The sequence below is a fragment of the Lagopus muta genome, chromosome 9 (genome assembly GCF_023343835.1).
Source record: "Lagopus muta isolate bLagMut1 chromosome 9, bLagMut1 primary, whole genome shotgun sequence".
Taxonomy (NCBI): Eukaryota; Metazoa; Chordata; class Aves; order Galliformes; family Phasianidae; genus Lagopus; species Lagopus muta.
In genome coordinates, this window is record NC_064441.1 from 8,443,774 (window position 1) to 8,468,734 (window position 24,961).

At 48.7% G+C, this 24,961-nt stretch overlaps 1 protein-coding gene across 5 annotated transcripts in view; it reads right to left on the bottom strand.

Moving 5' to 3' along the window:
- Positions 1-24,961, bottom strand: part of DIS3L2 (DIS3 like 3'-5' exoribonuclease 2) — a 165,795-nt gene that overhangs the window by 12,512 nt on the left and 128,322 nt on the right. For all 5 annotated transcript variants that reach the window (XM_048954573.1, XM_048954574.1, XM_048954578.1 and 2 more), the window contains one exon: positions 17,315-17,394. In XM_048954573.1, the coding sequence (XP_048810530.1) occupies positions 17,315-17,394 (80 nt within the window). The remainder of the gene's footprint in view (positions 1-17,314; positions 17,395-24,961) is intronic.

Here is a 24,961-nt window from a genome sequence, read left to right on the forward strand (position 1 = left end):
TTGCATGGAACTGATGTGTCCTCCTGTGCAAGACTGCATCTTGAGCTGCCAGGGTTCCTGTACCAGGTGCACAGAGCCACTGGCTCATGGAGCTCTCAAGTCTCCAAGGAGCTGCAAAAGGATGATCAGAGCCCTGCAGAGCTGCAGGGAGGGACAACCAGGGACCACAAACACATACCACTAAATGCTGCGTTCAGCCAATGGGTCTAATGGGGAGCAATCACCACCTGGGCTGGAAAAGCTCACTGCTGGAAATGCATTAGGATGCTCCTGAGCTGAGGTGGTGCCCAGCAAAACAACCCAGAGCTGGGCCAGGTCTGGGACAGAGCTCAGGAGAGGGGAAACACCCTACAGACCGGATCCCGACGGAGGACTGAGGACTGGCGGCCCACATTCCTGAAACTTACGGCCTGATAGAGGACTGGCTCTGAAAGCAGAGCTTATGACACGAATCCTCTCATAGACACATAATATTAATGTCATCCAGAGTCCGACCAAGAGGGGAATGGAAAGAATTCCTGAAGAAATGCAGACAGCCCCTCTCCTGACGTGAGAGCCTCCAGCCCCACGCATCAGCCCAGCACGGCCTGTTATCAGGCTGTGTTTCCTACTGAAATGAGGAAGCAGGAATGAAAGGCACTTTTCCTCACAGTTAAAAGTTTATGGCAATGATTTATGGGTCAGAAAAATTAGCAAGTCTGCTGCTGAGTGCTCCGTACAGCAGCATGTGTTACATGGCTGCTGACCAGAAATGCCAAGACCCATTAGGGGGAAGCAAAGGGCAGCACGATGGAAAGTTAAAGATGCTTTTTGCCCATTTAATTAATTAGTTGGGTCTTTTTTCCATCCCCTGCAGCCTTCATTAATGTAACGCTGAAGTGAAGGAATATTAACAATTCAGACAACACATTAATATTAACACAACACCTGCAAAATGCAAATGTAAGTCCATTAGGTAAACAGATGATCTTGAGCCATTGAGGCAGAAATAACACTCTGACATTTCCAAGCAGGAGCACACTGTCCATCACTGATGCTCCATTATAAAGCCACAGCCCCTGTATGCAGGGGGCTCCTGATCTGTTACTGGGCCCTGGAAGGATGAGAAAACTTGCATTTCTATGAAGATATTTGCCATATGGCACGTGTCTTACTAACGCCGTGTCATGAACCAGAAAGATCAAAAGCGACTTTTAAAGGGATTTTATCTCTGTGCTAGCAAGGGATGGAGATAAAACCTGAAGCTAAGAGCTTGTAAATATTAACCTTCTCTTGGGATTGCTCCAGAAAGTGAGCTTTCTATTATTGTGGTTTAAGCTGAGACAAATTTTCAGTACGGGGAAAAACACCTTCAGAACAGACAGTGCAACAGGGAGTCACTTGGAACTGCCACCAATGCCCTCCTATTCCACATCCCCATCAGTTAATGCTCTACAGCCCCTGCAGCTAAGAAGACGTAGACCTTACGTGCATCTCTCCCTTGAGCCTTTGGCTATGCTTTTTCCCAGCTTACTTGACACTGAAGAGTTGATTACTTCCAAAGAACAAGACAAACTCACAGGCAAAGGGAAAATAAAACAGATGTGTTAGGCATCCCAGACTGGTAGCATACCCTGAGATGGGCAGTGTCTGGGTCGGGCATTCAACCTGGACGTGACCCAGGGACAAACAAGCAGGAGAGTGAGAAAGTTCATGAGGAGATGAACAAGAACAGCAAGCTAAAAAAAAAAAGTTTTAAAAGACCAAAATCATGCAGAGTAATCTAAATAATCTGGCAGCCAAAGGCAGCAGTGGAACAACAACCCAACACGTGCCCCTTGATGCTGATGAAGCCAGGCAGTGACTTGCCAAGTGAGCCCCTCTCCTGTTCAGCGCAGGATAACTTCAAAGCTGGACCAGGTTGGCCTTTTGCAGCTGAGTTCTAGCAATCTCCAAGGATAACTATCCCACAGCCCCTCTGGGTCTCTGATCCAGTTCCTAACCACGCTTGTAAGTGTTGTTCGAGCTTATAGGAAAACAAGCACGGAGCAGGGCTCCCAGCGCTGCCCATCGCCGCTCTGTTTCAACCTCAGAGCTGCCGTTGTAGCACTGAGTGTGGGCAGGTTAAGGGGAACAGTTGTATCAATACAGAGCGAGGGATCCAGCTGGCCTCGCAGCTGTTATTCTTGGTCTGCAGCAATGGTGAAGCACAACAAATGAACGCTCTGGTTACAGAGGCTTTCAAAGACATGGAAACCCTAGGGGGAGGGGAGCAAGGTACGTGGGACACGGACACCACATCGGGTTAAAACAACCCGTAACAGTTGGCCAGAGGATGAAAGGGAAACGGGCGACGCGGGATTTGGGGGTGCTGTTTTCTAAGTAGGGACTACTGGAGTACTTTGGATAACTTCTGCTTTCAGGCAACCTCTTGGCAGATGTAAACATCCCAGAAGGTTTTACATCCAGCTCCTACAATCTTAAACTAAATATTAGGTGAGAAAAACATGCTTCTGAAGAAAAGTCAGGCATAGCTCTGAGTGAAAAACAATGAGCAGGAAAATGAATGTTATCGGCTTTGCTGAATATACAACCAACAACTGTTTTCTTTCCTAAAAATAAAGCCAAGGGAATGAAATGCAAAGAAATGAGTGGGATGGAAAAGCAGCAGGAAATGGAGGCCATCCCCCCCCCACCCCACATTTCCCCTGCCTGGCCCCAGTGGTCAGGCTCAGAGCTGTAAATCCCTGACAGTGCCTTACCTCCCTTTATAGCAGGACAGGGTTGGGGTACAGTAGGTCTTTTCCATCTGTAACTTCTCTCTCTTGACATTTATGTGCCTTCATTTGATTTATTGGCACAGGGCTGTGAAGAGCCTGGCTTGGTCTGAGGACAGCCTGAAGTTAACTTGGTGTAAGGACAGGCTGAGATTAAAGGCAGCAATGCAGCATCACCACCCCATCCATTACCAGAAAATATTCAGGCTTGAATTTATAGTCACGTTCCAGCAAGCCCACACATCGCAGCAGGCTGAAATTAGCCTTGTTTACACAGTGGGATAGTGAAGAAGCAGCTAAACATCCTACTGATGTTGGGCACGGAACTGAGAGCGCCCAGCAGCACAAGAACAGAGATGTACAGAGGGGGGGGCATGGCTGTAGCACCTCCAGCTGACAAAGGACACAGGTGTGATGAAGGAGAGCCCTTGCAATGCTACCTTCCAGGCTACAACCAGAGTTCAACAGCACAGATCAAACTTGTGAAAAAATCTACCATCACCGAAAAGCAGACACGCAGATCTGTCAGCACATTTGTGAGTCTGAAATCAACAGATCTCAGCACTGGATCACGATAAGATTTGCAACACAGGCATCTTGCAGAGCCTTGGCAGTGTCTTTTAATCCTTGGAAAAGGAGCACTTCAGGCATCGATTCTTGCCTTTGCATTGAGTGTTGCAAAGCCAGAACAACAAGCTCTTTTGGAGCATGGGGCATATCCTAAGATGCCCCAGAGCCCTCTTGTCCTACAGACACTGAATAGTAATCTCCACATGACAAAACAGAAATAAAGCCATATATCCCCACGTCTTGGCAAGCCTCCAGTCCAGGCCTGACAGATACCTGGCCCAGAGTGCTGCATCTCTCCAGCAGCTTAACCCTCGAACGAACAGTTCAGAAAGAAGCACAATATTAAATCTGCTTTTTGTTTCTACATCGCCATCCTGCATTGGAGGGCAATGCCCTCCTCTTCCTCAGTGCCTGGATCTGATGCTCCACATTGGGAAACCACCATGGAAAGTCAACTGCAAAGACCCTGCTATTGGAAGTGCAAGAGTGTTTCCAGCCCTGGCCTCGCATGTCCTCAGTACTACAGATGGAGTGACTCAGGCTCCCGTGGTGGCTGGATCCCAACCAGCCATATTCCTTCCTGGCAGCCCAGCTCAGCCTTCATAGCACTGCTCAGCAATGGGAATGACTCTGGCCACCAGCTCTATCCACTTGGCTAACCATCTGCAAATCTGAGTAGCGCCAACCTGAAACTGCCCATGTGCACAGAGTGCACTGCATCCTCCAACATCAGGTTGGACAGTGAGGTCCCTTATCATTCCCAAGTTCTGAAAATACTGTGGGATGGGGAAAAAACAAGGGTGCACAATGCCTGCTGCCTCCCTGCAGGTCCCTGATGTTCTGATCACACACATGTGAACACACTGAGATCTGGGGAAGCCAAACACAGTGCCATGTCCTTTCTGGAATCTGACCCCAGAAGATCCCCAACTCTCCATCAAGAACTGTTCAACAACTGAGTGTGCCCCTCTGCCACAGAGGTGGCACCAATCCCATTTTGGCCTGAGCTTGCTCCATAACACACCAAGATACACCTCATACTGAAAGGAAGCTCTTCAGAACTGATGCACAAACAGGCTGAACGTCAAAGCATGGGAAATGCAGCTCATGGTACGTGCAGCCCAGGCACACCATGCCCTCTGTTAGAGCCACTCTCCCATTGTTATTTAACATCCTGTAAGTTTCAGCCAGCAATGCAGTCTCCCATCCGTGCCCCGAACTGGCCTGGGAATGGCTGGGAAGAAGAAAGGGAGCTTGAAATGAACTGTGGAAAGATTTAAGTGCTCTCTCTGCTGCTTTCCAATACAATTTTCCACTTGGGGCAAGGGAAGGGAAGGAGGAGAGCCTGACAGCAGTTTAGAGCCAGTCACAGTTGTGACAGGTTCTTCTTTTCCATTTCCAACCAGCTCACAGACAGAAGGAGGACTTTAACCTCCATTAATTATCACTGCCTTATTCCAGGGTTTCAGAGAAGCAATGGCAAACTCTTAGGACCAGTTACGAGCAGGTTTTGCCTCAAACTGTGCTATTCAGCTTAACACAGTACAACTCCATCATTCATAAAAGAGCCAGCACAACTCTCCTTACAGCAACCCTGCAGCTGAGAGCCACTGCATACCAATACTGCCAGAGAAGAGGATTTCACAAACAATTCTTTGCACTCTAGGCTGAGAACAGGTTAACACCCATTTAGCAAACATCTCTGTTGTACATCCAGAATGGAGCTTGACAGGAACACATCCCTCCTGCTTGCTCTCTGCTTACCAGGGACTGCTACTGCAACGCTACCACCACGTGGAGTTTATTGTGCTTATCAGCACTGATCACTGCATCTGTAGCTTAAAAGCATGAATGCGTTGTCTAGGGAGATAAGAGCAGCTTGCATGCATTCAGCCCTCATGCAGTTGGGTCCAGACTGTGAAACATTGCTACGTGCTTTCTCCCACTGTTGGGCTCCATACAAATTATCAAAGATCACTATAAAAAAATCAGCCGTACCAAGATGTGCCTGCACAGGCACTCAGTGTGCCCCACCTCAGCCACTCTGTGCTCCTGGACTTGGCACCCACTGAGTTTGTGCCTTGCTGCCAGTGGGGCTGAGCCATCCACCTCCAGCTGATCTCTGACCTCTGCTGCTACTGTTCGTGCTTGGTGGTGATGACATGCATCATCTCCTCTTCACACAGTGACACAAGACCTTTGCAGAGCTGTCCTCTTGGCTCACAGGTATTTTTAGGATTACCTTTTTTGATAATGAAAGCAGAGATGCAGATGCTGCTGCAAGGATGCAGCCACAGTGCAGATGCAGTGAGCAGCCAGGTCCTGGTTCAGGCACTTTGCAGCAGTGTGCTCCCATAGTCGCTGCCAGCCCCAACCATGATGGATGTACCAGCACAGAGCAGGAAGGGAGAAAGGCAGTGTGACTGTGTGTGTGCACAGCCACACAATGAAGCAGGGAGCAGGATGGGCTGCGGATCCAGATGTGCAGTGATTTGAACAGATTGTGCCGGGATGCTGACATTCATGCAGCTCAGTGTTCAGCTCTGAGTCACACAGGATCCAGCTCAGGGAGCAGTGACTGCTGTACAAATGCTCCTGAACTGCAAAGAAAGAATGGAGAGGCGTTCCGGGCTTCCTGTGTGTGGATGTTCACTGTGCAGAGGCTCAGGACCCATCCCCTGCTCCCCAACCCCAAATAACTCAGAGAGGAGGAAATCCCTCAACCACAACTGCTCTGAGAACCAGGTGTGCAGCACTAAACAACTGCCCCACACACTACTCTAGGACTGAAAGGTGAAAAATAAAGACAAGTGCACTCCTGGACTTTCATTCTCCATGTGCTGACAGTCTCTCTTTATTCCTATTTCTCACACTTAAGGTGTTAATGGGAACCTTGATGCATTTCAGAGGAAATGCATGCAGACAGAAGATAGATGCTTCAGTCTGAAGCTCTGCTCCCAGATCCCACATCAAGTGCTGGATTTATTTATATCCATATGATACAATCTCCATAAAAGCAATCAACCTCCACCAAAAGGAGATGTTTCAATATCTGCACAGCCTTCACGCAGAACAGACATTAGGTTTGCCTTTACGATGCAGAAAAATATAATGGATTTCTTCCACAAGTTCCCAAATGCTGTTATTAAGTATTGCTTCTCTAATAAAATATGCTGCAACATACAGCAGTACATGATGTGGCATTTACACGAGTTCTTTCTCTATACAGGACTTGCTGGCTTTTAAACAAATCTGTCTCTTCCACACACTACAAAAGCACAAGATGAGTAATTATGTTCTCTGCTTAATAATGTTTTTGCACTGGCCAATTTAACAGCTAATCTCCACAAACCTCTGAGATAGTCCCCCAGCCGCTACATTTGCATGTTGTAATCAAGTCCCACTATTAAATCATACTTTGCAACAATAACTGAGCTGTCAAGTACAAGCAGTGGCACCGTGCAGATGAAAGCCCTAGATGAGCACACTCAAAGCAATGCCCCTCTGCCCCCCTTTTGCACTCTTAGGAGCTCAGGGATAGCTGCACCCACTGTGGATCTTGTGACCAGCACCTCTTGGCTCCGTTCTTCAAAGCAGCCAGGCAGCTTGCAGGTTGCTCGTCCTGTTCTCCCCTCCCAAATGCGCATCCCCAAAGGGACCCACAGACACAAGCTGAGCCCAGTACCATGCTCCTCCTCTTGTGTATTTGCTAAAGCAATGCATGCCTTCTCTCCTTTCTCATTACCTCTGTTGTGCCTTGACTGGGGCAAGGACCACACAGACCTGAGTGACCCAAGAACACCTATCAGGCAGGACGTGGAGCTGTAGGTGTCCCTGCTCATTGGACCAGATGGCCTCTGAAGGTCCCTTCCAACTCAAATAGGTCTATGATTCCACAGTTTTGTAGCTGCACCAGGAGGCATTTCCTACAGCAGGCATCACTATGCTGCTGCCAAGAACCAGTTCTTACTCTGAACCAAACTCTGTGTCTCTGCACTCCCTGCAACAAGCAAACAGCAGAAACCTTGCTGAGATCTGCCTTCTGCAGTGGCTATTCCGCAGGGCACAATATTCAGCACAGAGATGCAGGTCAGCTGCAGCCTGGCCATATCAATGTCTTTCTGTCCTAATGATCCTTCCTACGCATTAGTACAGCATTTATTTCCTTCTTGCCCTGTACTTGCCATTTATCTATCATATGACAGTAACGTGCAGGCAGAGGAAAAGGAGAATTTCTGGCTGGTATTGGCTCACCCTGCACAGACAGATCAATGCAGATCCATCTGACTCACTAACTGCTGGGAATTGGGACCCCCACAGGGGACATCACACAACAGAGCATTTCCAAGGAGGGCAAAGGTGGAAAAACAAAGACACCTTGGTCAATAATGGTACTGCTCATTTAAGAGCGCTTCTGCTCATCAGCCCCATTTTAGATGAGGCAGGTGAAGGACATAAAACTTAAGATGTTTGAAGCTGATTTGAAGAATTTAGTACCATTTCCCATTAAAATTAACGGAAACATTAATGCAAAACATGCTCCAATCACCAAGAGGGTTTCTTTCACAGAACTGTAGGGGTTGGAAGGGACCTCCAGAGATCATCAAGACCAACTCCCCTGCCAAAGCAGCTCCCCTACACCAGGTTGCACAGGTAGGCGTCCAGGCAAGACTTGAACATCTCCAGAGAAGGAGACTCCACAACCCCCCTGGGCAGCCTGTTCCAGTGCTCCGTCACCTCACCGTAAAGAAGTTCTTGCACACATTTGTGCAGAACTTCCTATGCTGCAGTTTCCAGCTGTTTCCCCTTGTCCTGTCTCCACGTACCACTGAAAAGAGACTGGCCTCACCACTCTGTCTCCCACACCTCAGATATTTATAGACCTGGATCAGGTCCCCTCTTAGTCACGTTTTCTCAATGCTACATAGACCCAGTTCACTCAGCCTTTCTTCATAGGAGAGATGCTCCAGGCCCTTCACCATCTTCGTGGCCCTCCGCTGGACTCTTTCCAAGAGATCCCTGTCTTTTTTGTACTGGGGAGCCCAGAACTGGACGCAGTACTCCAGATGAGGCCTCACCAGGGCAGAGTAGAGGGGGAGGATCACCTCCTTTGACCTGCTGGCCACGCTCTTTTTAATGCACCCCAGGATGCCGTTGGCCCTCTTGGCCACAAGGGCACACTGCTGCTCATGGCCAACCTGTCATCCACCAGGACACCCAGGTCCCTCTCCGCAGAGCTCCTCTCCAGCAGGTCATCTCCCAGCCTGTACTGGTGCATGCAATTATTCCTCCCTAGGTGTAAGACTCTACACTTGCTTTTGTAGAACCTCATCCAGTTTCTGACTGCCCAGCTCTCCAGCCTGTCCAGGTCTTGCTGAATGGTAACACAGCCTTCAGGCGTATCAGCCAATCCTCCCAACTTCGTACCATCAGCAAACTTACTGAGGGTGGCCACCATCCCCTCCTCAAGGTCATTGATGAAGATGTTGAACAAGACCGGACCCAGCACCGACCCCTGAGGAACACCGCTGGTTACAGGCTCCAACCGGACTCTGCACCACCAACAACGACCCTCTGTGCTCTGCCAGTCAGCCAGTTCTCAAGCCACCTCACTGTCCACTCATCTATCCCACACTTCCTCAGTTTTGTTATAAGAATGTCGTGGGAGACAGTATCAAACGCTTTCTAAAATCAAGATAGACTACATCTACCGCTCTCCCCCCATCCACCCAGCATGTGACAACATCATAGAAGGCCACCAGGTTGGTCGAGCACGACCTCCCCTTGGTGAACCCATGCTGACTACTCCTGATAACCTCCTTTTCTCCCAGTTGTCTGGAGATGACATCCAGCACAAGCTGTTCCATCACCTTTCCAGGGACAGAGGGGAGGCTGACAGGCCTATAATTACCCGGGTCTTCCTTCTTGCCCTTTTTGAAGACCGGAGTGACATTGGCTATCCTCCAGTCTTCAGGGACCTCCCCTGTCATCCAAGACCTCTCAAAAATGATGGAGAGCGGTTCGGCAATGACCTCCACCAGCTCCCTCAGTACACGTGGATGCACCCCATCAGGTCCCATGGACTTGTGGACCTTAGTACTGCCAAGCAAGATCTTTCAAGCAAGATCTTCCCATTATCTTGAAAGGAAGTTGTGACCAAATCCTCTTACATTGCTGTGACCACCTCCAACGGTACAGGTAAAGCCAGGTAACAAACCCATTTGGCTCCAGAATGCCTAACACATGACAAATTGAAAGAGGTGAAAGTACTAAGCTGTAATGAGAACCTCATTTAGGGTGACCGTGATAACCTGAGGAAATAAGCACACAAAACATAGTGGTGATATGAAGCTCCTTCTTTCAATGCAGAAGCAGGGAACAGAGGGAACAGAGTCCATCACCAGATTGATTTAGCTGCACTGAACTTTGAAAAAAAATACATACAGTTGAAAAGGCAGCAGGACCCAAAGAGCAAAGCATGGCATCTATGGAGAAAGGAAAACCACTCACCCTTGCTGCCCAAGAGTAAGTAAGGAGAAGTGCTTCCTCTCCCACCCTCTGATTTCCAAGAACACCTCACGGAAGTGCACTCTTGTCCTTGAAAGAGGGAGAACTCGCTGGTGTTCTCCTGGGATACTTTACCCAGCGGCTAATCTCTCTCACCTTTGAAATGTGTGCTTTATTCCTAGATAGATCACTTCAGCCGTGAGCTCTTCAAGAGCAAACAACCCCACCTGGCTGACGATCCACCCACTTACTCCAACTTACACTGCTGATCTGCTGATCCCCAGAGGAGCAGCAGTACTTAGTGCTGAACACCCTGTACAACAGCCCATGGCAAACCCAAAGCTCAAACAGCAGGCAGCAGCACGAAGGTGTCTCTGAGCAGAGCCTCTTTTGGCACTGCCAGCACAACATGTGCTCTGGGTCCCCAGCATCCCCTTTGTTGCCTTTGGTCTTCCTCTACTGCCTGATGCTGCATGCAGCTTTCCACTGCTTGGTTGCATCTCAAGCACATCCTAACAAAGTGATGGAAAGCACACACCTTTGCTTGCTGGTCCCAGTGCTCCCAGCTTGTAATGTCATGAAGTGGACAACACAACCTAGATTCACCAGAGAAGTCACTGCAACATGGTTGCACATTCAAGGATGTGGAGAACAAGCCAAAACAAAGGCTTCTTTTCCATATTTAATATGAAAAACTATGCCTAGAAATCCCACTGGGAGAGGGATGGCTGGGGGTCTGACGATCCTCAGCACAGGGTCTTCCTGGACACAAAGTCAATCCAGCAACTTGGTTTTTAGGTAAAAGTGAGAGAGGCTTCATCTAGAATCATAGCACAGCGGGGCTCAGAAGAGACCTTAAGGATCATCCAGTTCAAAACCTCTGACAGGGGCAGGGCGGTCACCCACTCAATCAGGTGTCCATCTAACTTGCCCTTGAACACGTGGAAGGATTCTTTGTTCTTCCCCACGTCAAACTTGCACCCCATGTACCTAAGGGCTAATCAGAGACTTGTGTGATTCAGCACTACTGAAAATATCCAGACCCACAGGTTAACGATTCTAACTCAGATATAGCTCAGTGCCTTGGGCATTACACAGATATATATAGGCCAGGGAAATGATGCTGAAATGCTACCAAAGCTTCCAAACAGACTGTTAAGCGAATGGATACGTAAACAGATCTCCAGGGATGACACATGGAGACAGCATCTCTGACTCAGTTACCATTGCAGCTGATTTTCCCACCTATTTGACTGTCACTGAACACCCAGGTATCCAGCACTGACGAGGAGGTTTAACAGCTCCTCACCAAGTGAAAACACTGAAATAGGCCAAACAACAAACTCAGGATTGAAATCTAGGAGAGCAGGGCTCACACACCCCTCTGGAGGGTGGCTGACCTGGTACTTCATGGGGTTTTAGAGAGAGATCTACTCGTGCACATGGGATTTGTGTACGACATCAAGGAAAGCCTCAAATTTTCATCTGTAAGGAATCAGATCATCAAATCCTATTGGCTCACAATGGGGAAGAGCAGGTTTCCTTGGTCTCCTTTTCCATCGGCAGTCCCCACATGACAATGGCACTCCAAGGAGCTGAGAGTTACTATTTGTACAGCACTGGAGGACTGGCAACCTGTCACTGAAGTAGCTGGGTGGCAGAAAGAGGAGGAGACAGGTCCATGTTGAGAAGAGCACATAAGCAGTACCCAGGGCAAAGCCCTTCGTAAGAACCCTTCTTCCCACTTGGAAATGGCCAGGGGTCCCTTCTATAAGAAAGAACAACTTCACACTGCCCAAGGTCTCGGGTGGCAAAGGCTATTTTGCAGCATACATCCCAGCAGCCTTTGTGATGTTCTGTGCCTATCTTAAGGCAGAAAGCATTACATATCTTCTGGAGTCTTAAAGGTCAATGTGCACTCTTAGTCTCCTGGACAATTTCACCTACACTGAGCACATGCTAAACCAGGACTGGTTTATCTCCACATTTGGTGACAGAACAGTTCACCTGCACTGCTTGGCCAACTCCAATGCTTACTCTTCGGCAGGTGAAGGACATGCATCACCTGCAGACTTGGATAAAGTTCAGGACCAAAAAGTCAAACAAAAGACAAGATATGGTATCAAAAGAAAAACTCCAAACTCCATCCTGCTTTGTCAGCTCTGCGATATTGCTTTTATGGCCTGGCTTGCCCTGTGCTTCCAGTCTTGTTCTCATCCACACAGACATCTTCCACCAAATCTTGCTAGTGCCCTGAGCCCAAGGGAGGCTTATGTAGCCTCAAATCCAGTGGCTGCTTACAACCAAAGTGTTATTTTTATTCCTTAATTTATTCCTTACAACCAAAGTGTTATTTTCCAAAGAAAATACAAGCTTTCTTAGCCCAACAGCTTCAAATGCCCTCCAACAATACCTAAGCCCTACTACAGCTCACCAGGAAAGAGTGACAGGGCAGCTCAGCTGTCTGCAATCCAATAAGACTTCAGAAATGCTTGCAAAACATTATGTGATGTGTAGAGTTGAGCCTGGGGCTACAGAACAGTAGGATGTGCCCTGTGCCAACTAAGCCAATGTGTCCAACAGGGCACCCTGAAGCGAAAATCCCACTCTGGAGAATTTGACATTAGCTGGTAGATCCAGTTCTGCAAATGGAATTGATTTTATTTTTGATCTGAAATCTAAACAAGGCATTTTATAAGCTTCAGGTGAATAACTGCTATTGGACGGCACTCATCCAAGTTGAGATGCCAAGGGACCACATGTATACGGACTTCCCCCATGAAATCCATGCCTGCAACACAAGGCAAACAAGATGGCACCTTCAGCAACTGCTCTGAGCCATGCAGCTCAGAGCAGGCAGGGTATGTATTTGCTGATCACTAGCAAGAAAATTAGGTACCATCAGGTATCTCAAGGCAAAAGCCTTGAGCTGCACCGGGAGAGGTTCAGGTTGGATATTAGGAAAAAAAAGGCTTCTCAAAGGTGACGATGCACTGGCACAGGCTGACCAGGGAGGTGGTGGGATCACCATCCCTGAAGGTGTTCAAGAACCAAGGAGATGTGGCACTAAGGGATGTGGTCAGTGAGCACAGTGGGGGTAGGCTGGGGTTGGACTTGGTGATCTCAGAAGTCCTTTCCAATCTTAAGGATTCTCTGATTACCCCAAGACAAACAGTGCTGCTTTGAGCAAAGATGCACGCCTTGAAACAACCACATAATAAGGTAGTTCTTAGCACAAAGAAGACTTGGTTCCTCAAAACAAACAGACAAAAGACCCCAAAACATACAGTGGAGAACCTTCTGGCTCACTCCAAAGCCACCAAGTCCACGCCAAAGTCCAAGCTGAGCCGTACACCTGAGAGCTGTCTTCAAAAACAAAGGAGTCACGCTGAGTCAGCTGGTTCAGATATTTTGTTCCTATCACTGCCAATGAACAGCCATTCCAGAAAACAGGAAGAAACCCAAGGAAATTCTGCTTTGCTGCATTAAAAAAAAAAAAATCAAATGACCAAAACCTCCACCTAAGCTCTGTTTACACCAAGTTTGCTGCAGCCCTGAGTGGTAGCAATAAATGGAGTGAGCTAATGTGCAAATGACAAATAACCCATTCCAACAATTCAAGCATAATTATAGGCTGGCTCTCCTGATGCAATGTTGAGTACATCACTGCAGATATTATATTCACCTTATGAAAAGCTTGCACAAAGGAGCTCAGTTGCTAACCCAAACAACATCATAAATCACTAACCTGTCATCAGAAGGAGTGCATGCACCCTGGCATTTGAAGTCCTAGTGTTTTAAAAGATAATCCAATGTACCAGGCATCGTTGATCTTCATATAAAAGGGGGCACCACTTCTCCTTTCAACTGGAGCTATTTTTCACTCTTCATCCTGAAGAGCTGTGTGGTGCTGCCCGCAAGTGGCTACCCTGAACAGCAGTGGTACCTGTAATGTTCTGTGTCCCTGGAGGGCAGAGATGGTCCAGACTCCAACGCTGCCTTTGTGAGAGGTCTCTAAGTGCTTCCATGTGAGATGCTGCTCCTTTGGGTTTAGAAATTGCTCCAAAAAGAACGTGAAAGCCCACACCGCAAATTCATAATCCTGACACAAAACCCAGCTGCAGCGAGGAATTAGAATGCAACTCAATGGCACAATGCAAGCTGGTGTATCAGCCATGGCAGCACCCCTGATGACCTGAGAAAGAGAGCAGTACCTGGAGGCTAAGGGAGCAGGGGAGCTGTGCTAGAGGAGAGCCAGCTGGGGACAAGGTAGCACTACAGCACCTGCAAATATGGCCTGCGAAACAGCAAAAATCTTGCCTAGAATTTACAGCTCGTCGCTGTGTGGGATGGTGGGGACCATGAAGAAATCCACATCTGAGAATGGAGGCAGTAATAAAAGTCCTTGGGGAAAGACCTACGCATGTGAAGGTTCAGGTTTGCTGGGGGCAGGTAAGTAGAGCGGGGGAGTGTCTGGATGGTGACAACGAACGCAGAGAACAGACAGGATCTTCCATTTCTTGGATGCAGCCAGAAGAATTCCAGGGGACGTCCCAAGATGGCTTCAGTTCCTCCTGTACTTGGGCTGAAAGGCTTCCATAATTACCCACAACCTTTTCAGCTCCATCCCTCCCGTTGCCTGGCAGTTTGCAAGGGTAGGAGCAGTGCTTGCATTTTAGGCACTTCTTCAGCACAACTGGTCTTGTATTCCTATGTTGGGGACCAGTGGGTCAAAAGACAAGATTCATGGGCCATGGTGGATATGATTGGCCTTGCTGGCCTGTACTGCCTGTCTGGGTTCTGCCACTGGATCCTGCACATGGAAACTCAGCTTAGGAAGGAGGGAGCAGCCAAGCACCAGACATGCTGCATTCACACTGCAGGAAGGATGGCAAGGCTCTCCTTTCCTGGATGTGACTGTGCTGGGGCAACATGAGGCTGACAATATTCTCCTGCTCAGAATGTCACTGTGCACACATAATCAGGCTGTCCCCATGTCACAGCTGGGAACTGCCTTCCTAAAGCAGTCAGGTACAGCAGCCTGTCCTCTGCACACTGTACTGACTGATCTCTGTTAAGGAGAATTTAAGTGCCATGGCTTAAAAATGAGAAAGCAAACGGCTTTCATCTATGTGAGGTCAAGCAATTTCCTGTAGAGCCAGGAAGGCTCAAAGGGCTGGCAGCCAAAGGGAGGGAAGTGTCTGAGTCTGAGCAGGAACAAGGGGAGAAGTGATGTCCCTGGTCCCCCCTGTGGCTGCACTGACAGCCTGCTTGGAGCACAGCACCTTGAGCTCTGCAGGGACTATTAAGTGCCATCAAATAGCAATACACCATAGCAGAGGACCAAGGGCAGACCAGCTGGATGCTCAGCATTATTTCTGCTCTCAGTCCAAGGCTCCCAAAGACCAAAAGTTCGCCCAAACCTGGAGTTTACACAGAGCTCCACAGAAGAAGGTGCAGAGTTCCATGTGCTGAGTGATGCTGGGGAGGTGGCATCACTGATCCCAGTCTTCCCTAAGTACCTGTTCCCAGTAAGCACAGTGCCAACCAGCACTGCTGGAGCACAACAGGCAGGCAGGGAGCAAAAAGCTGCCAGAAGCATAAATTCCTTGGTAAGGTTTTATCATTTTAAAGAGAACAAACTCCAATTGATTGCCCTTGTAGGAGCCTGCACGGTACTTGCACTGCTAGCCTAAGCAATAGAAATTTTAATTGCTTTGGTAATTACACTTGCAGCAGCACTCAGCCCTTTGTTCTGCGAGCGGAGGCCAGCATATGCTGTGCTCCGGTGGCCCCGTCTGGCTGCAGCCTGGAACAGCATTTGCCACCTGGAGAGAAGGGACACTACCCTGGTGGCATAGAGCCTCGCCAGGCAGGGATGCACAGCATCTCATGGCATTTCTTCTCTGGGCTGCACACAGCTCCAAAGCATGGTGTGGACACAGGGATTGGGTTGCAGCAATACACAGCTGTACCACAGACCTCCACGCTCCACTCCATCAGACAAGTGGGCTCAGGGCATGCGGTGCAGGGGGTGAGTGCATGCCCAAACCTCGCTGGGCTCTCCCCGGGAACAGCTATCCTCCTCCCCAGCCCCAGGTCTGCTCAAGACAGCTGTAAAACATAAAGCAGAGGGCCTCGTGGGGAGATGCCATTGTAGCCTGGATTTGTCAGATGTGCACAGGTCTCAGTGTGCCTGCAATTCCACTCCTCCTGCCTGCACCATGTTTCATAAATGCACAATCCTGGCTGACATTGCTCTGGGTGTCTCAGTTCTCATGGTTGCCAGAAATGCAGGTCACAGCCATACATCTCTAACAGCAACAGCTGCCAACATGCTGCAGTGACTTTGTCTCCTGTTGGATGGCTCACGGCTAAAAGCGATGTTTGCAACTATGCTGCTATTGGCCTCAGCACTTGCACCAAACAGCTCCACTCCCATCCCAGGAGTTTCTTCCAACAATGGAGGGCTATAGGAGAGGAGGATCAGTGCAGAAAACACGTCTGCTGACTCTGGAGATACATCCCCACAATTAGAAACATGGGATCTACACACATCTGTAACAAAACCCAACAAGCCTGGGGGTTTTCCTCACTGCCCATTGTGCGCAGCTGCCTTTCAAACAGAAATTTCTCAGCGCAGAAAGGGGTAGGTGCTGTTTGCAGATTTATTTCTTCCTTGTCAGGGCTGCTCCTCTCAGCGTTTCAAAGCAGATCTAATTACAGGGTGTTGCACTCATTGACAATTTCACATACCTTGCTATTTTAGGCCAACCTTCAATAACTGGCAAGAAGCAGAGCTCTAAGGGTGGAGGTAACAGGCTATGGATTTATGACACACTGGTATTCACGCAAAGCAACTTAGCGCGAGCACAGAAATATCCTCAACTGTGCTGCTGCCATCAATTTGATAATGAGAACACGATTTGAAATAAAAACATCTTGGGGACCAATTCACTAGGCAGCTAGCAAAGCCAGGCAGGGCATCTAGAAATGGAGGACTGTGCTCCAAAACTTGAGTATCACAAGGGACTTCATAAAAACAGAGAGAATGGCTGCATTTGGGTTACGGTACCTACAAATGAAAAGCTGTTTAGTGAAGCTCAAGCAGAGAGAACATGGTGCTGCAGCTCTGTGTAGGTAGGCAGAGGGGATGCTTATCCCAGCCCACTCTCCCACACAGAAGAGAAGGATGTCAGCTGCAAACAGCCCAGGACAGAGCCTGGCTGAGTACCACAGTACCCAAGGGTTGGCCTTTCAGGGAGCTATGGAACAAACAGGCTGCAGGGCCTCGTGCATGTTAAAGGAGCTGGTTTTGCAGGAGCTGTTCCCAGGTTCAGGTCAAGCCTGAAGCCTCTTCAACCTACTTTTAAGTGGTACAAGCAGCCGTGCTCCCTGTGCCTGACACAGTGCAGTCCCCCTCTTCCAGGGGAAGGGTGCACCTTCCCTTATCTGCTGTGTGCAACACCCATGGGACTTACTTGTTGCTGTCCCGGTACTGATAGATATAGCAGCCTTGAGGCATCCCACTCTCCTGGTCCAAGGTAAACGAGAGCTTCAGCTGCAGAGAAGAGATGGGGGGGGGGATGAGAAGGGAGAGACAAAAAAGAAAGCAACGTTTTAGGCTGCATTCTCAGTCATCACAGCAACTCCAAGCAGCTCACCGAGCCTAACACGCAAACACCGTGGCCTGGAACATAGCGCGGGGTTCCAAACCTCAGGGAAAAGTCACATGCGTTGCAGAAAGGCTCTCGCTTTTTCCACCCTTTGTTACTATAAAGTGTTTGTGGTTGCTCTGCAATGCATGGGTCAGAGCGGCTCACCCCTCCAAACCCACCCACACACACCGCCCTTCACCAAAGCGATTGCGGTTCCCCTCAGACACCAAAGAGAGGAGCGCTCGCTGCAGTTCCCACGAGCCTTTCTCTGAAAGCCTTCCCGGCTCCATCCCATTCCCCCAGCGCGTTAGAGCGGAGGAGAAACCGCAGAAGGAAAGGTGACAGATTTTTCCTTCTGCGCGGAGTTATTAAAGAGCTGTTAGGAGGGTTTGCAGTTTGGATCGGCGTCCGGCAGGAGGCTGCGATGGGACCTGGAAGCTGCTTTCCTTGCTGCTCCAAGGAGGCACTCAACGAGGGCTGGCGGCTTGCAGACACTGCTCTGCTCCATTTATTTAAGGGGGAAAAGCTAATCCTCTTTCACAGAGCAGTTCTGAAAGGAGACTTTATTTCTGGTGAAAACGTCTCCGGTGATTTGATATGCCAAACAGCCCTGAAAAAGGGCTGAGCTGAGCCCCTTTCCCCAGGGAAGGCTGGTGGGGCCATGTGTGTGCCCCACGGGCAGCTCTGTGCCCTGCAGGAGGGCTGCAGCCCCTCACCAGGACCGGGTGGCAGAGGCCACATCCTTCAGAGGGGGTGGCTGAGAGCAGTAGGACAAGCGGTTTAAGTTGTGCCACGTTCAGGTTGGACATCAGGAAAAAAAAATAAAATTCTCAGAAAGAGTGGTGGTGCACTGGCACAGCTACACAGAGAGGTGGGGGGGTCATCATCCCTGCAGGTGTTCAAGAACCATGGAGATGTGGCACTGAGTGATGTGCTCAACACTGCAGTGGGGATGGGTTGGGGTTGGACTTGGTGATCTTAGTGGTATTTTGCAACCTTAATGATTCTGCTATCATTCAGGACTTGAAATGGGCCTGGAAGGCCACAGTGAAGGCTGAGATGTTAGCAACACTCAGCCTGACCTTGCTGAGCAGGGAGAGGAGGAGAGTGGTGCTGAGCCGCTCCATTTGATCACACTCTCTCCTCTGGGCTCTGAGGAAATTGCTAACTCAAATTGATGGCCTATTCAGGAGTAAATAGTGAATTAAAGCATCTTTCTCCCATAGGCTGTTAAGAAACTCTATGTGCTGAATCACTGCACGGAGCACCAATATTCCCTTCCTTACGGAGGAGCAAAGTCTGACACCGTGCTCTCAATGACCCAAATAAAAACGAGTACCATGAAATCATGGAAAACTTCACCATCTTGGACACTGAGTCCAGAACCAGGAGCAACGCTGAGGCCAAACCCAACCAATCTCCTGTGACTTCCACACCCCAACCCTGTAAGCCCTTCCGAAACACACTCCTACAGCAGCATGCAGCACATGTGTCCATGCTGTGTGCGTGTGTTCGAGGCAGAGGTACAGCAATTCACACTGCGGTCCAATTGGCAACCTGCACATGGCTGTTCCCAACTGCACCTGCCCTGTGAGCTCTGACCTGCTGCAGCCCACAGTATCGCTCAGACCCACCTCTGGGAGCAGGAGGAGCTGGGAACTCCCCAAAGCCATTTTCCCAGGTCAGGTTATCCTAAGCTTTCCTGCTGGGATATCAGAAAGCACTGCTGAGCCAAAAGGGACAGCGGTTATCGCAGCCCCACACGCCCTGCGCTTTGAGGGGAGGGACCACATTGCAGGGAAGGAAAACAAAAGAAAGAACAAAATTGGGTATGTGTGGCTTTGGCTGCTTGTAACAACAGCTCTGATCGGGGCACAGTGAGGATGGCTTGAGCCTCCCATTGCCAGCTCATGGCTCAGTGGCCTTTGGGCTTGCACCTTTAGTTACAGCTCACCTGGGCTCTGCAGGAGGGGTGAGTCCAGGGCATGGGAAGGAAGGAAAAAGCCTGTGAGGGAAACCAGCTGTGTTTGGACAGGCTGCAGGGGACAGCTATCAGGTAGGGCAGGGTGTCTCTCTGGGGGATGGGGTCCCACAGATCCTGCCTACCCAGAAAGCAAAGATGACAGCTCCCTGAGATACCACAGCTGCAATTTTCGTTATTTTAACCCTTCTTTCTCTGGATCTGGTATCCAGACAAACAAAACACACCATGCTGGGCAGGCTCAGCCATCTCTGCATATCCACAGCGCCAGTCTTAAGAGGACTGTACTGCTATGCAGCAGCTGTCCTTTCCTTTTACCTTCATTCACTAAGCACCAAACATCTGCTTCCTTCCGAATTAAAGGTTGCTGGGGATAGGAGAGATGCCAGCAGCTGAACCACTTTATCATCCCCTCCTATTTGACTTCTGCTACAGCAATGTCACGAGACATCCCAAGCCTCCAGGTACATGCAGACCTACAAAACAAACAGGCTTCTGCAATACCCCCTCTGGCACAGCTCTAACTCTGAACCAACTTGACAACATTGCTCCAACACCGCACGCTGCTTTGAAGCTCCTTTTTTGTGCTCCTCATCAGAATGCAAAGAGTTGCCAGAAAGCCAGCAAACAAATATCCAGACAAAGCAAAGGCCACTGCTCTTCAAAATACAGGACTGTATGTCTGTAGGGGCAGCGGGGGGCTGGTTTCCTACACAAATGAAAGTGCAGGGTGACCCTGTCACAAGGAAGGCTCATCAGCTCAAGCAATCTTCAGCATTAAACATACGAGATCATTTCATCTTACAAGACACTGCTGGGCTTCACAGGGAGAGGAGGGGGAGATTTCCCAGCGCTGAGCCGTGCGATTTGGCTTGCACTGCCCTCTTCAGTAGCACAGCCCCAAAGCTCACATGCTAATAAAGATCCCTTTCCACTTCAATAGCTTTGCACATAAAGAAACGCTTGGTGCGGTGCGTGCATGAACTCAATGGGAAAGGGAGCTGGAACACAGCCATGCTGCAAACAGAGCGCAGCTTACCAGGAGAGCCCCATCAATAATTGAGATGTCAGAGGCACAGGGAGGTGCACGGATAAGAGCTGTCAAAAGGAGTAATTGGGATCTGTGCGCGTACAGTGATGGATAGGCTCACTCGCTGCCAGATGCAATTGCAGTACACCCAAACAGAAGAATTATAGAATCATTAAGGTTGGAAAAAACTTCGAAGATCATCTAGTCTAAGAGTCCACCTACCACCAGTATCGCCCACTAAACCATGTCCCTAAGTACATCAATTACTCTTTACTTATGCAACTCCAAGGACGGTGACTCCACCGCTTCCCTGGGCAGCTCACAGGGTTGGGCTTTGACTCCGCAGTAAAGGAGAGCATTGCACACATGGTACCCGGCAGAGGTGGGCTCATGATCTGGCCACTGGTGGGGGGTGGAAGAGAATGTACTTACAGTACATGGCTGACCACTGGTTATGTCGGATGGCGCATGATGGAAGCTTGAGCTGAAGGCAACGCCACCTTCCTGAGGGATGCTGTTGCGGACCTCAAGGCTTGCCTGGGCTTTGGTGCAGCCAGCAGCAGCCCTCATTCTAAAGCAAGTTTTAGGCCTGCAGCAATTAGGAGCCCGGTCATGTGACAGTCTGGTAGCTCCAACAAGGAGAGAGCACAAGCAGGTGAGAATCCTTCTGGCTGCTAAAACACTGCCAGTACTGATACTGACTTGACTGGGCAAATTCTACGTGCCCCTTGAGTAAATGGTTTGGCTTGAATCCCCCTTTGGCTCTGAGTATCAAACCTCTGTCATCACACAGAAAGTTTTCTCTACACATGCACTGGTCCGGAGAGATATTATCAGTTCAGCTGAGCAACCAGGTCAAAGGTTTCAGATGTTCCCATTTTGGGTCAACGTAAAGGCATGCTTCTGCCAGCCTTGATTATGCTGTTCAAGGTAAATCCACCAATGCACTGGCGTACAAGCAGAAAGAGACCACTCACAGCAAGGAGAAGCAGAACATAAGCCTGCGTTACAAAACCTAGGGAACTGGATCTAAAGATTACTCTGAAAACAATCTCCTAAAGGACAGGGGGACTCTGCTACCTGTGGCACTCACTCAATTACAATCCCTCCTACATGGAGGTCCAAAAAGACTGCTTACAGATGAAGGTTTCCTTCTCTAGCAAGCTCTAGAAAGCTTTTTAAGAATAAACTTAGTCATCAAGCAGGTTTTTATGCCCCTCCCAAACTTTGGTTTTGACCCACACACGCACACACACACACAAAAAAAAAGCCCTGAAGTCCTGACACTCACTTTTAAAACCACAAAAAACGAGCCGTGCTCCAGTAACGTAATCACATAGTTTTCTGGCACCTCGTCCCTTAAAAATACATCCATCTGCCTGCACACAGGCCATCAAACTCAATCTTGTTCACAATGGATTTCCCAATTCCTGCGTGCTGGAAGGGCTGCAGCATTGCTGGCTGTGCTGACTGGATGAGCCCTTACAGAAGCACAGCCTGCAAACCTCACAGCTGTGTTTTCACTTAAAGAAGCTGTTCTTGAGCCCAAAGCACTTCTTCCAGAGAGCTTTTCTACTTGTGCTGCAGTTCAGAATTGCTGGAGAAAGGTAGAGGCTGCACTTCTTCCTGGTTGCCCCTTTCTTTAGAAGAGAATGTAGTAAGGATAGGATGGAGTAACAACAAAGAGAGGAAAAGTCCTACAGCAGAAAAAGAGGAAAGACATGGAAGCTTGTTGCCATCAAAACTCATTACCTGTTGCACTGGGTTGGGGTGGTCCTTCTGTTTGGCTTTGCAGTCAGCAAATGTTTGGCCAACCTCAGCACCTGGTCATGGGACTGCTCCTGCTACTGGTTGGAAATCCCAAACTGGTCCCGTCTCATGGCGACAGTAGCATGTTTGACAGAAATTTGGTCCAGGCTAATTTTATGGCCTGGCTTTTGGGTGGTTCTGTGTGGAGCCAGGAGTTGGACTTGATGATGCTTATGGTCCCCTTCCAACGTGGGATATTCTATCATTCCATGTTGCTTCCCATCCACCAGATAGAAAAGGGCAGAAGAACAACTGGGTGCAAACAGACAACACAGCAAAGGGGCTCTTGTTTGGTGGGATGGAAACTCCATCCAACCGTGCTTTCCAGTCTCAAGGCCCCCTGAGCAGACAGGTTCTCTCTTACTTGCTGTGCAATGACATCACCGCGGGCTTTACTCATTCTGCACCACCCAAGCAGCACAGCTCTGTCATGCCTTTTCCTTCTTGTGACATTAGCCACAATGCTAACCCTGTTATTAAGCTGCAAGACTCATGCATGGGGCTAAAACCCAATCTAGTCTATTCTAGTCTATGAAAAGGAGCTGAAGCTCATTGGGGCATTACTTCTGTCCTGAATCCCACTGCCCATTTCTATTTTACAATCCCACTGTTCCACTCACGTTATTCCTCTGCTACTGCCTGCAATTCACCCAAGAACAATATAAAATACACAAAAAGCCAGCAAATAATTAGCAAACAGAAAAACAGAAGCCAGCAGTTTTCATGCTTTTCCCCCATTGACCTTCTTGATGAGAGACTCTGAGCCTGGGACCTAAAGCCACTATAAGTTATTACTAAATGATTCCTAAGGCTGCAGCAGGGCTTTCTCTCCAATAATCCACCCTGGGGCATAGCAAGGATCCTAGGGTTTTCCCATCATGGGATCAGAACAACCAAGTCATGCTCCCCAGCACACAGAAGGGCTGCTCCATGGTCTCATGGCAACATGTCCTCTGCTACAAATCAGGTAATACAGCAAAACCAGAGAGAAGCATGGCATCTACTGCATCCTTTGCAAAGAGACGCAGATGCGGTCACCAGAACAGCAAGCTGATGTCGTACCCTTGACTTCTATTTCACAACTGCAACTGACAGCTGAGGAAATTTTCTGGGAAGACAAGGCACTTGGCAAAAATATAAACTTCCAATGAGTTCATTTTTAAGCATTCACACTTGCCTGCATTAGAAGTTTAGAACACAGAAAACGGAACCAGATTTATTTAGAAAGAAGAGTTGAACATTTCTGCTCGCTTTCTTTATAATTTATAAACTGGATGATTCATTCTTTAGATGCATGATTAAGAAACCACAGGGCTAAAATAAAGATTATACAATTGCAAAGAGTTTATGTTGGTAGATTAAAAATATCTTCTTCAGAAACTAACGAATTCTGACACAGCACCGTATGCTCTAGACCACTAGGGAACTGTCAATGAACTTAAAATATTTGCTACACATACATCAATTTTAAAATAAAAGCAAAACATCCCTAGGAAACGCCGCATAAAAAAATAGTGACACCAAGATTTGTGCCAAATTTCACTGCCTGGCTGTTTCATGTTACTCCCAGCCTTCCCTTAAAGCACTCCTGGCTCCTGTTGATCTCCCAGCGCTTCTCCCAGCTCTTCTGGTGCTCTACAAACAACGAAAGACAACTTGACCCTGTTGTGTGAAGAATGCCTCATTCACAACTGGGCTTTGCCAGCCTTAATAGAGAGGAGTTTGGGGGCTACAGAAAGCTCTTGCATTTTGAAGACCAATGCTGACCTCCTGGTTCTACTCAGTCAGAAGGTAAGAGGCAGGGTATCACCCAACCCAACTGGCCAACTCTTCCCCACGTGAGCTATGGAAATTCACTTGGAAAAGCAGGAATTTGAGAGAGAAGGATGACCACGAGTAAGAGGCTTGAGTGTCATCAGGAATTTGAAAGAAGCCTACAGTGAGCTAGGAGATGATATCAATCATTCTCTAAGCCACATGTGTCATTTTGGCCTGACGAAGCACAACCTGACCAGAAGGGCATCACTAAGGCATTTCTGTCCCAAAAGACAATACGAATGTGAGTCCTGAAAAACTAAAGGAAAGCCATTGGTATTTTCTCTATTTGCTTTAGATGAAAAGTGACACAACCAAGTGGAAAACCTCCCTAACCCCACTGCTCGGTATGCTGTTACCAGTGGATGCTGCAGGCAGCCCATCATTATCACCAGCTGCTCTGTTTCATCCACCTGACAGTCATCTCTAAAAACAGGTCTCAATTTACTGGCCCTAAGCTCAAGCAGCCTGCAGCTTATTTTTAGACTCAGCACTGCTAGCTTGGGAGAGTCCAAAGCCAGGAGAGAACAACATTGCAGAAGGGAGCAGTTCTCAAAGCAGCAGCAGATCTGGACGCTGACTGATAGCCAGATCTGCTCAGGAACATAACACAAGTGAGACATGGCACATGGCTTGTTTCAGGGAAAACAACAAGAAAGCCAGCTACACTAAAAGTTCCAGATCAAAGAAAGGAAATACATGCATTCAACAAAGAGCAACAGGACAGAGTGCCCATCACAAAGTGCCTGGTCTGCACTGGTTTCCAAGGGCTGCTGCGACCTGAGTGAAGCAGGCAGGAGAATGGGACACAGCACTGCCTTTACATGGCTCAGGC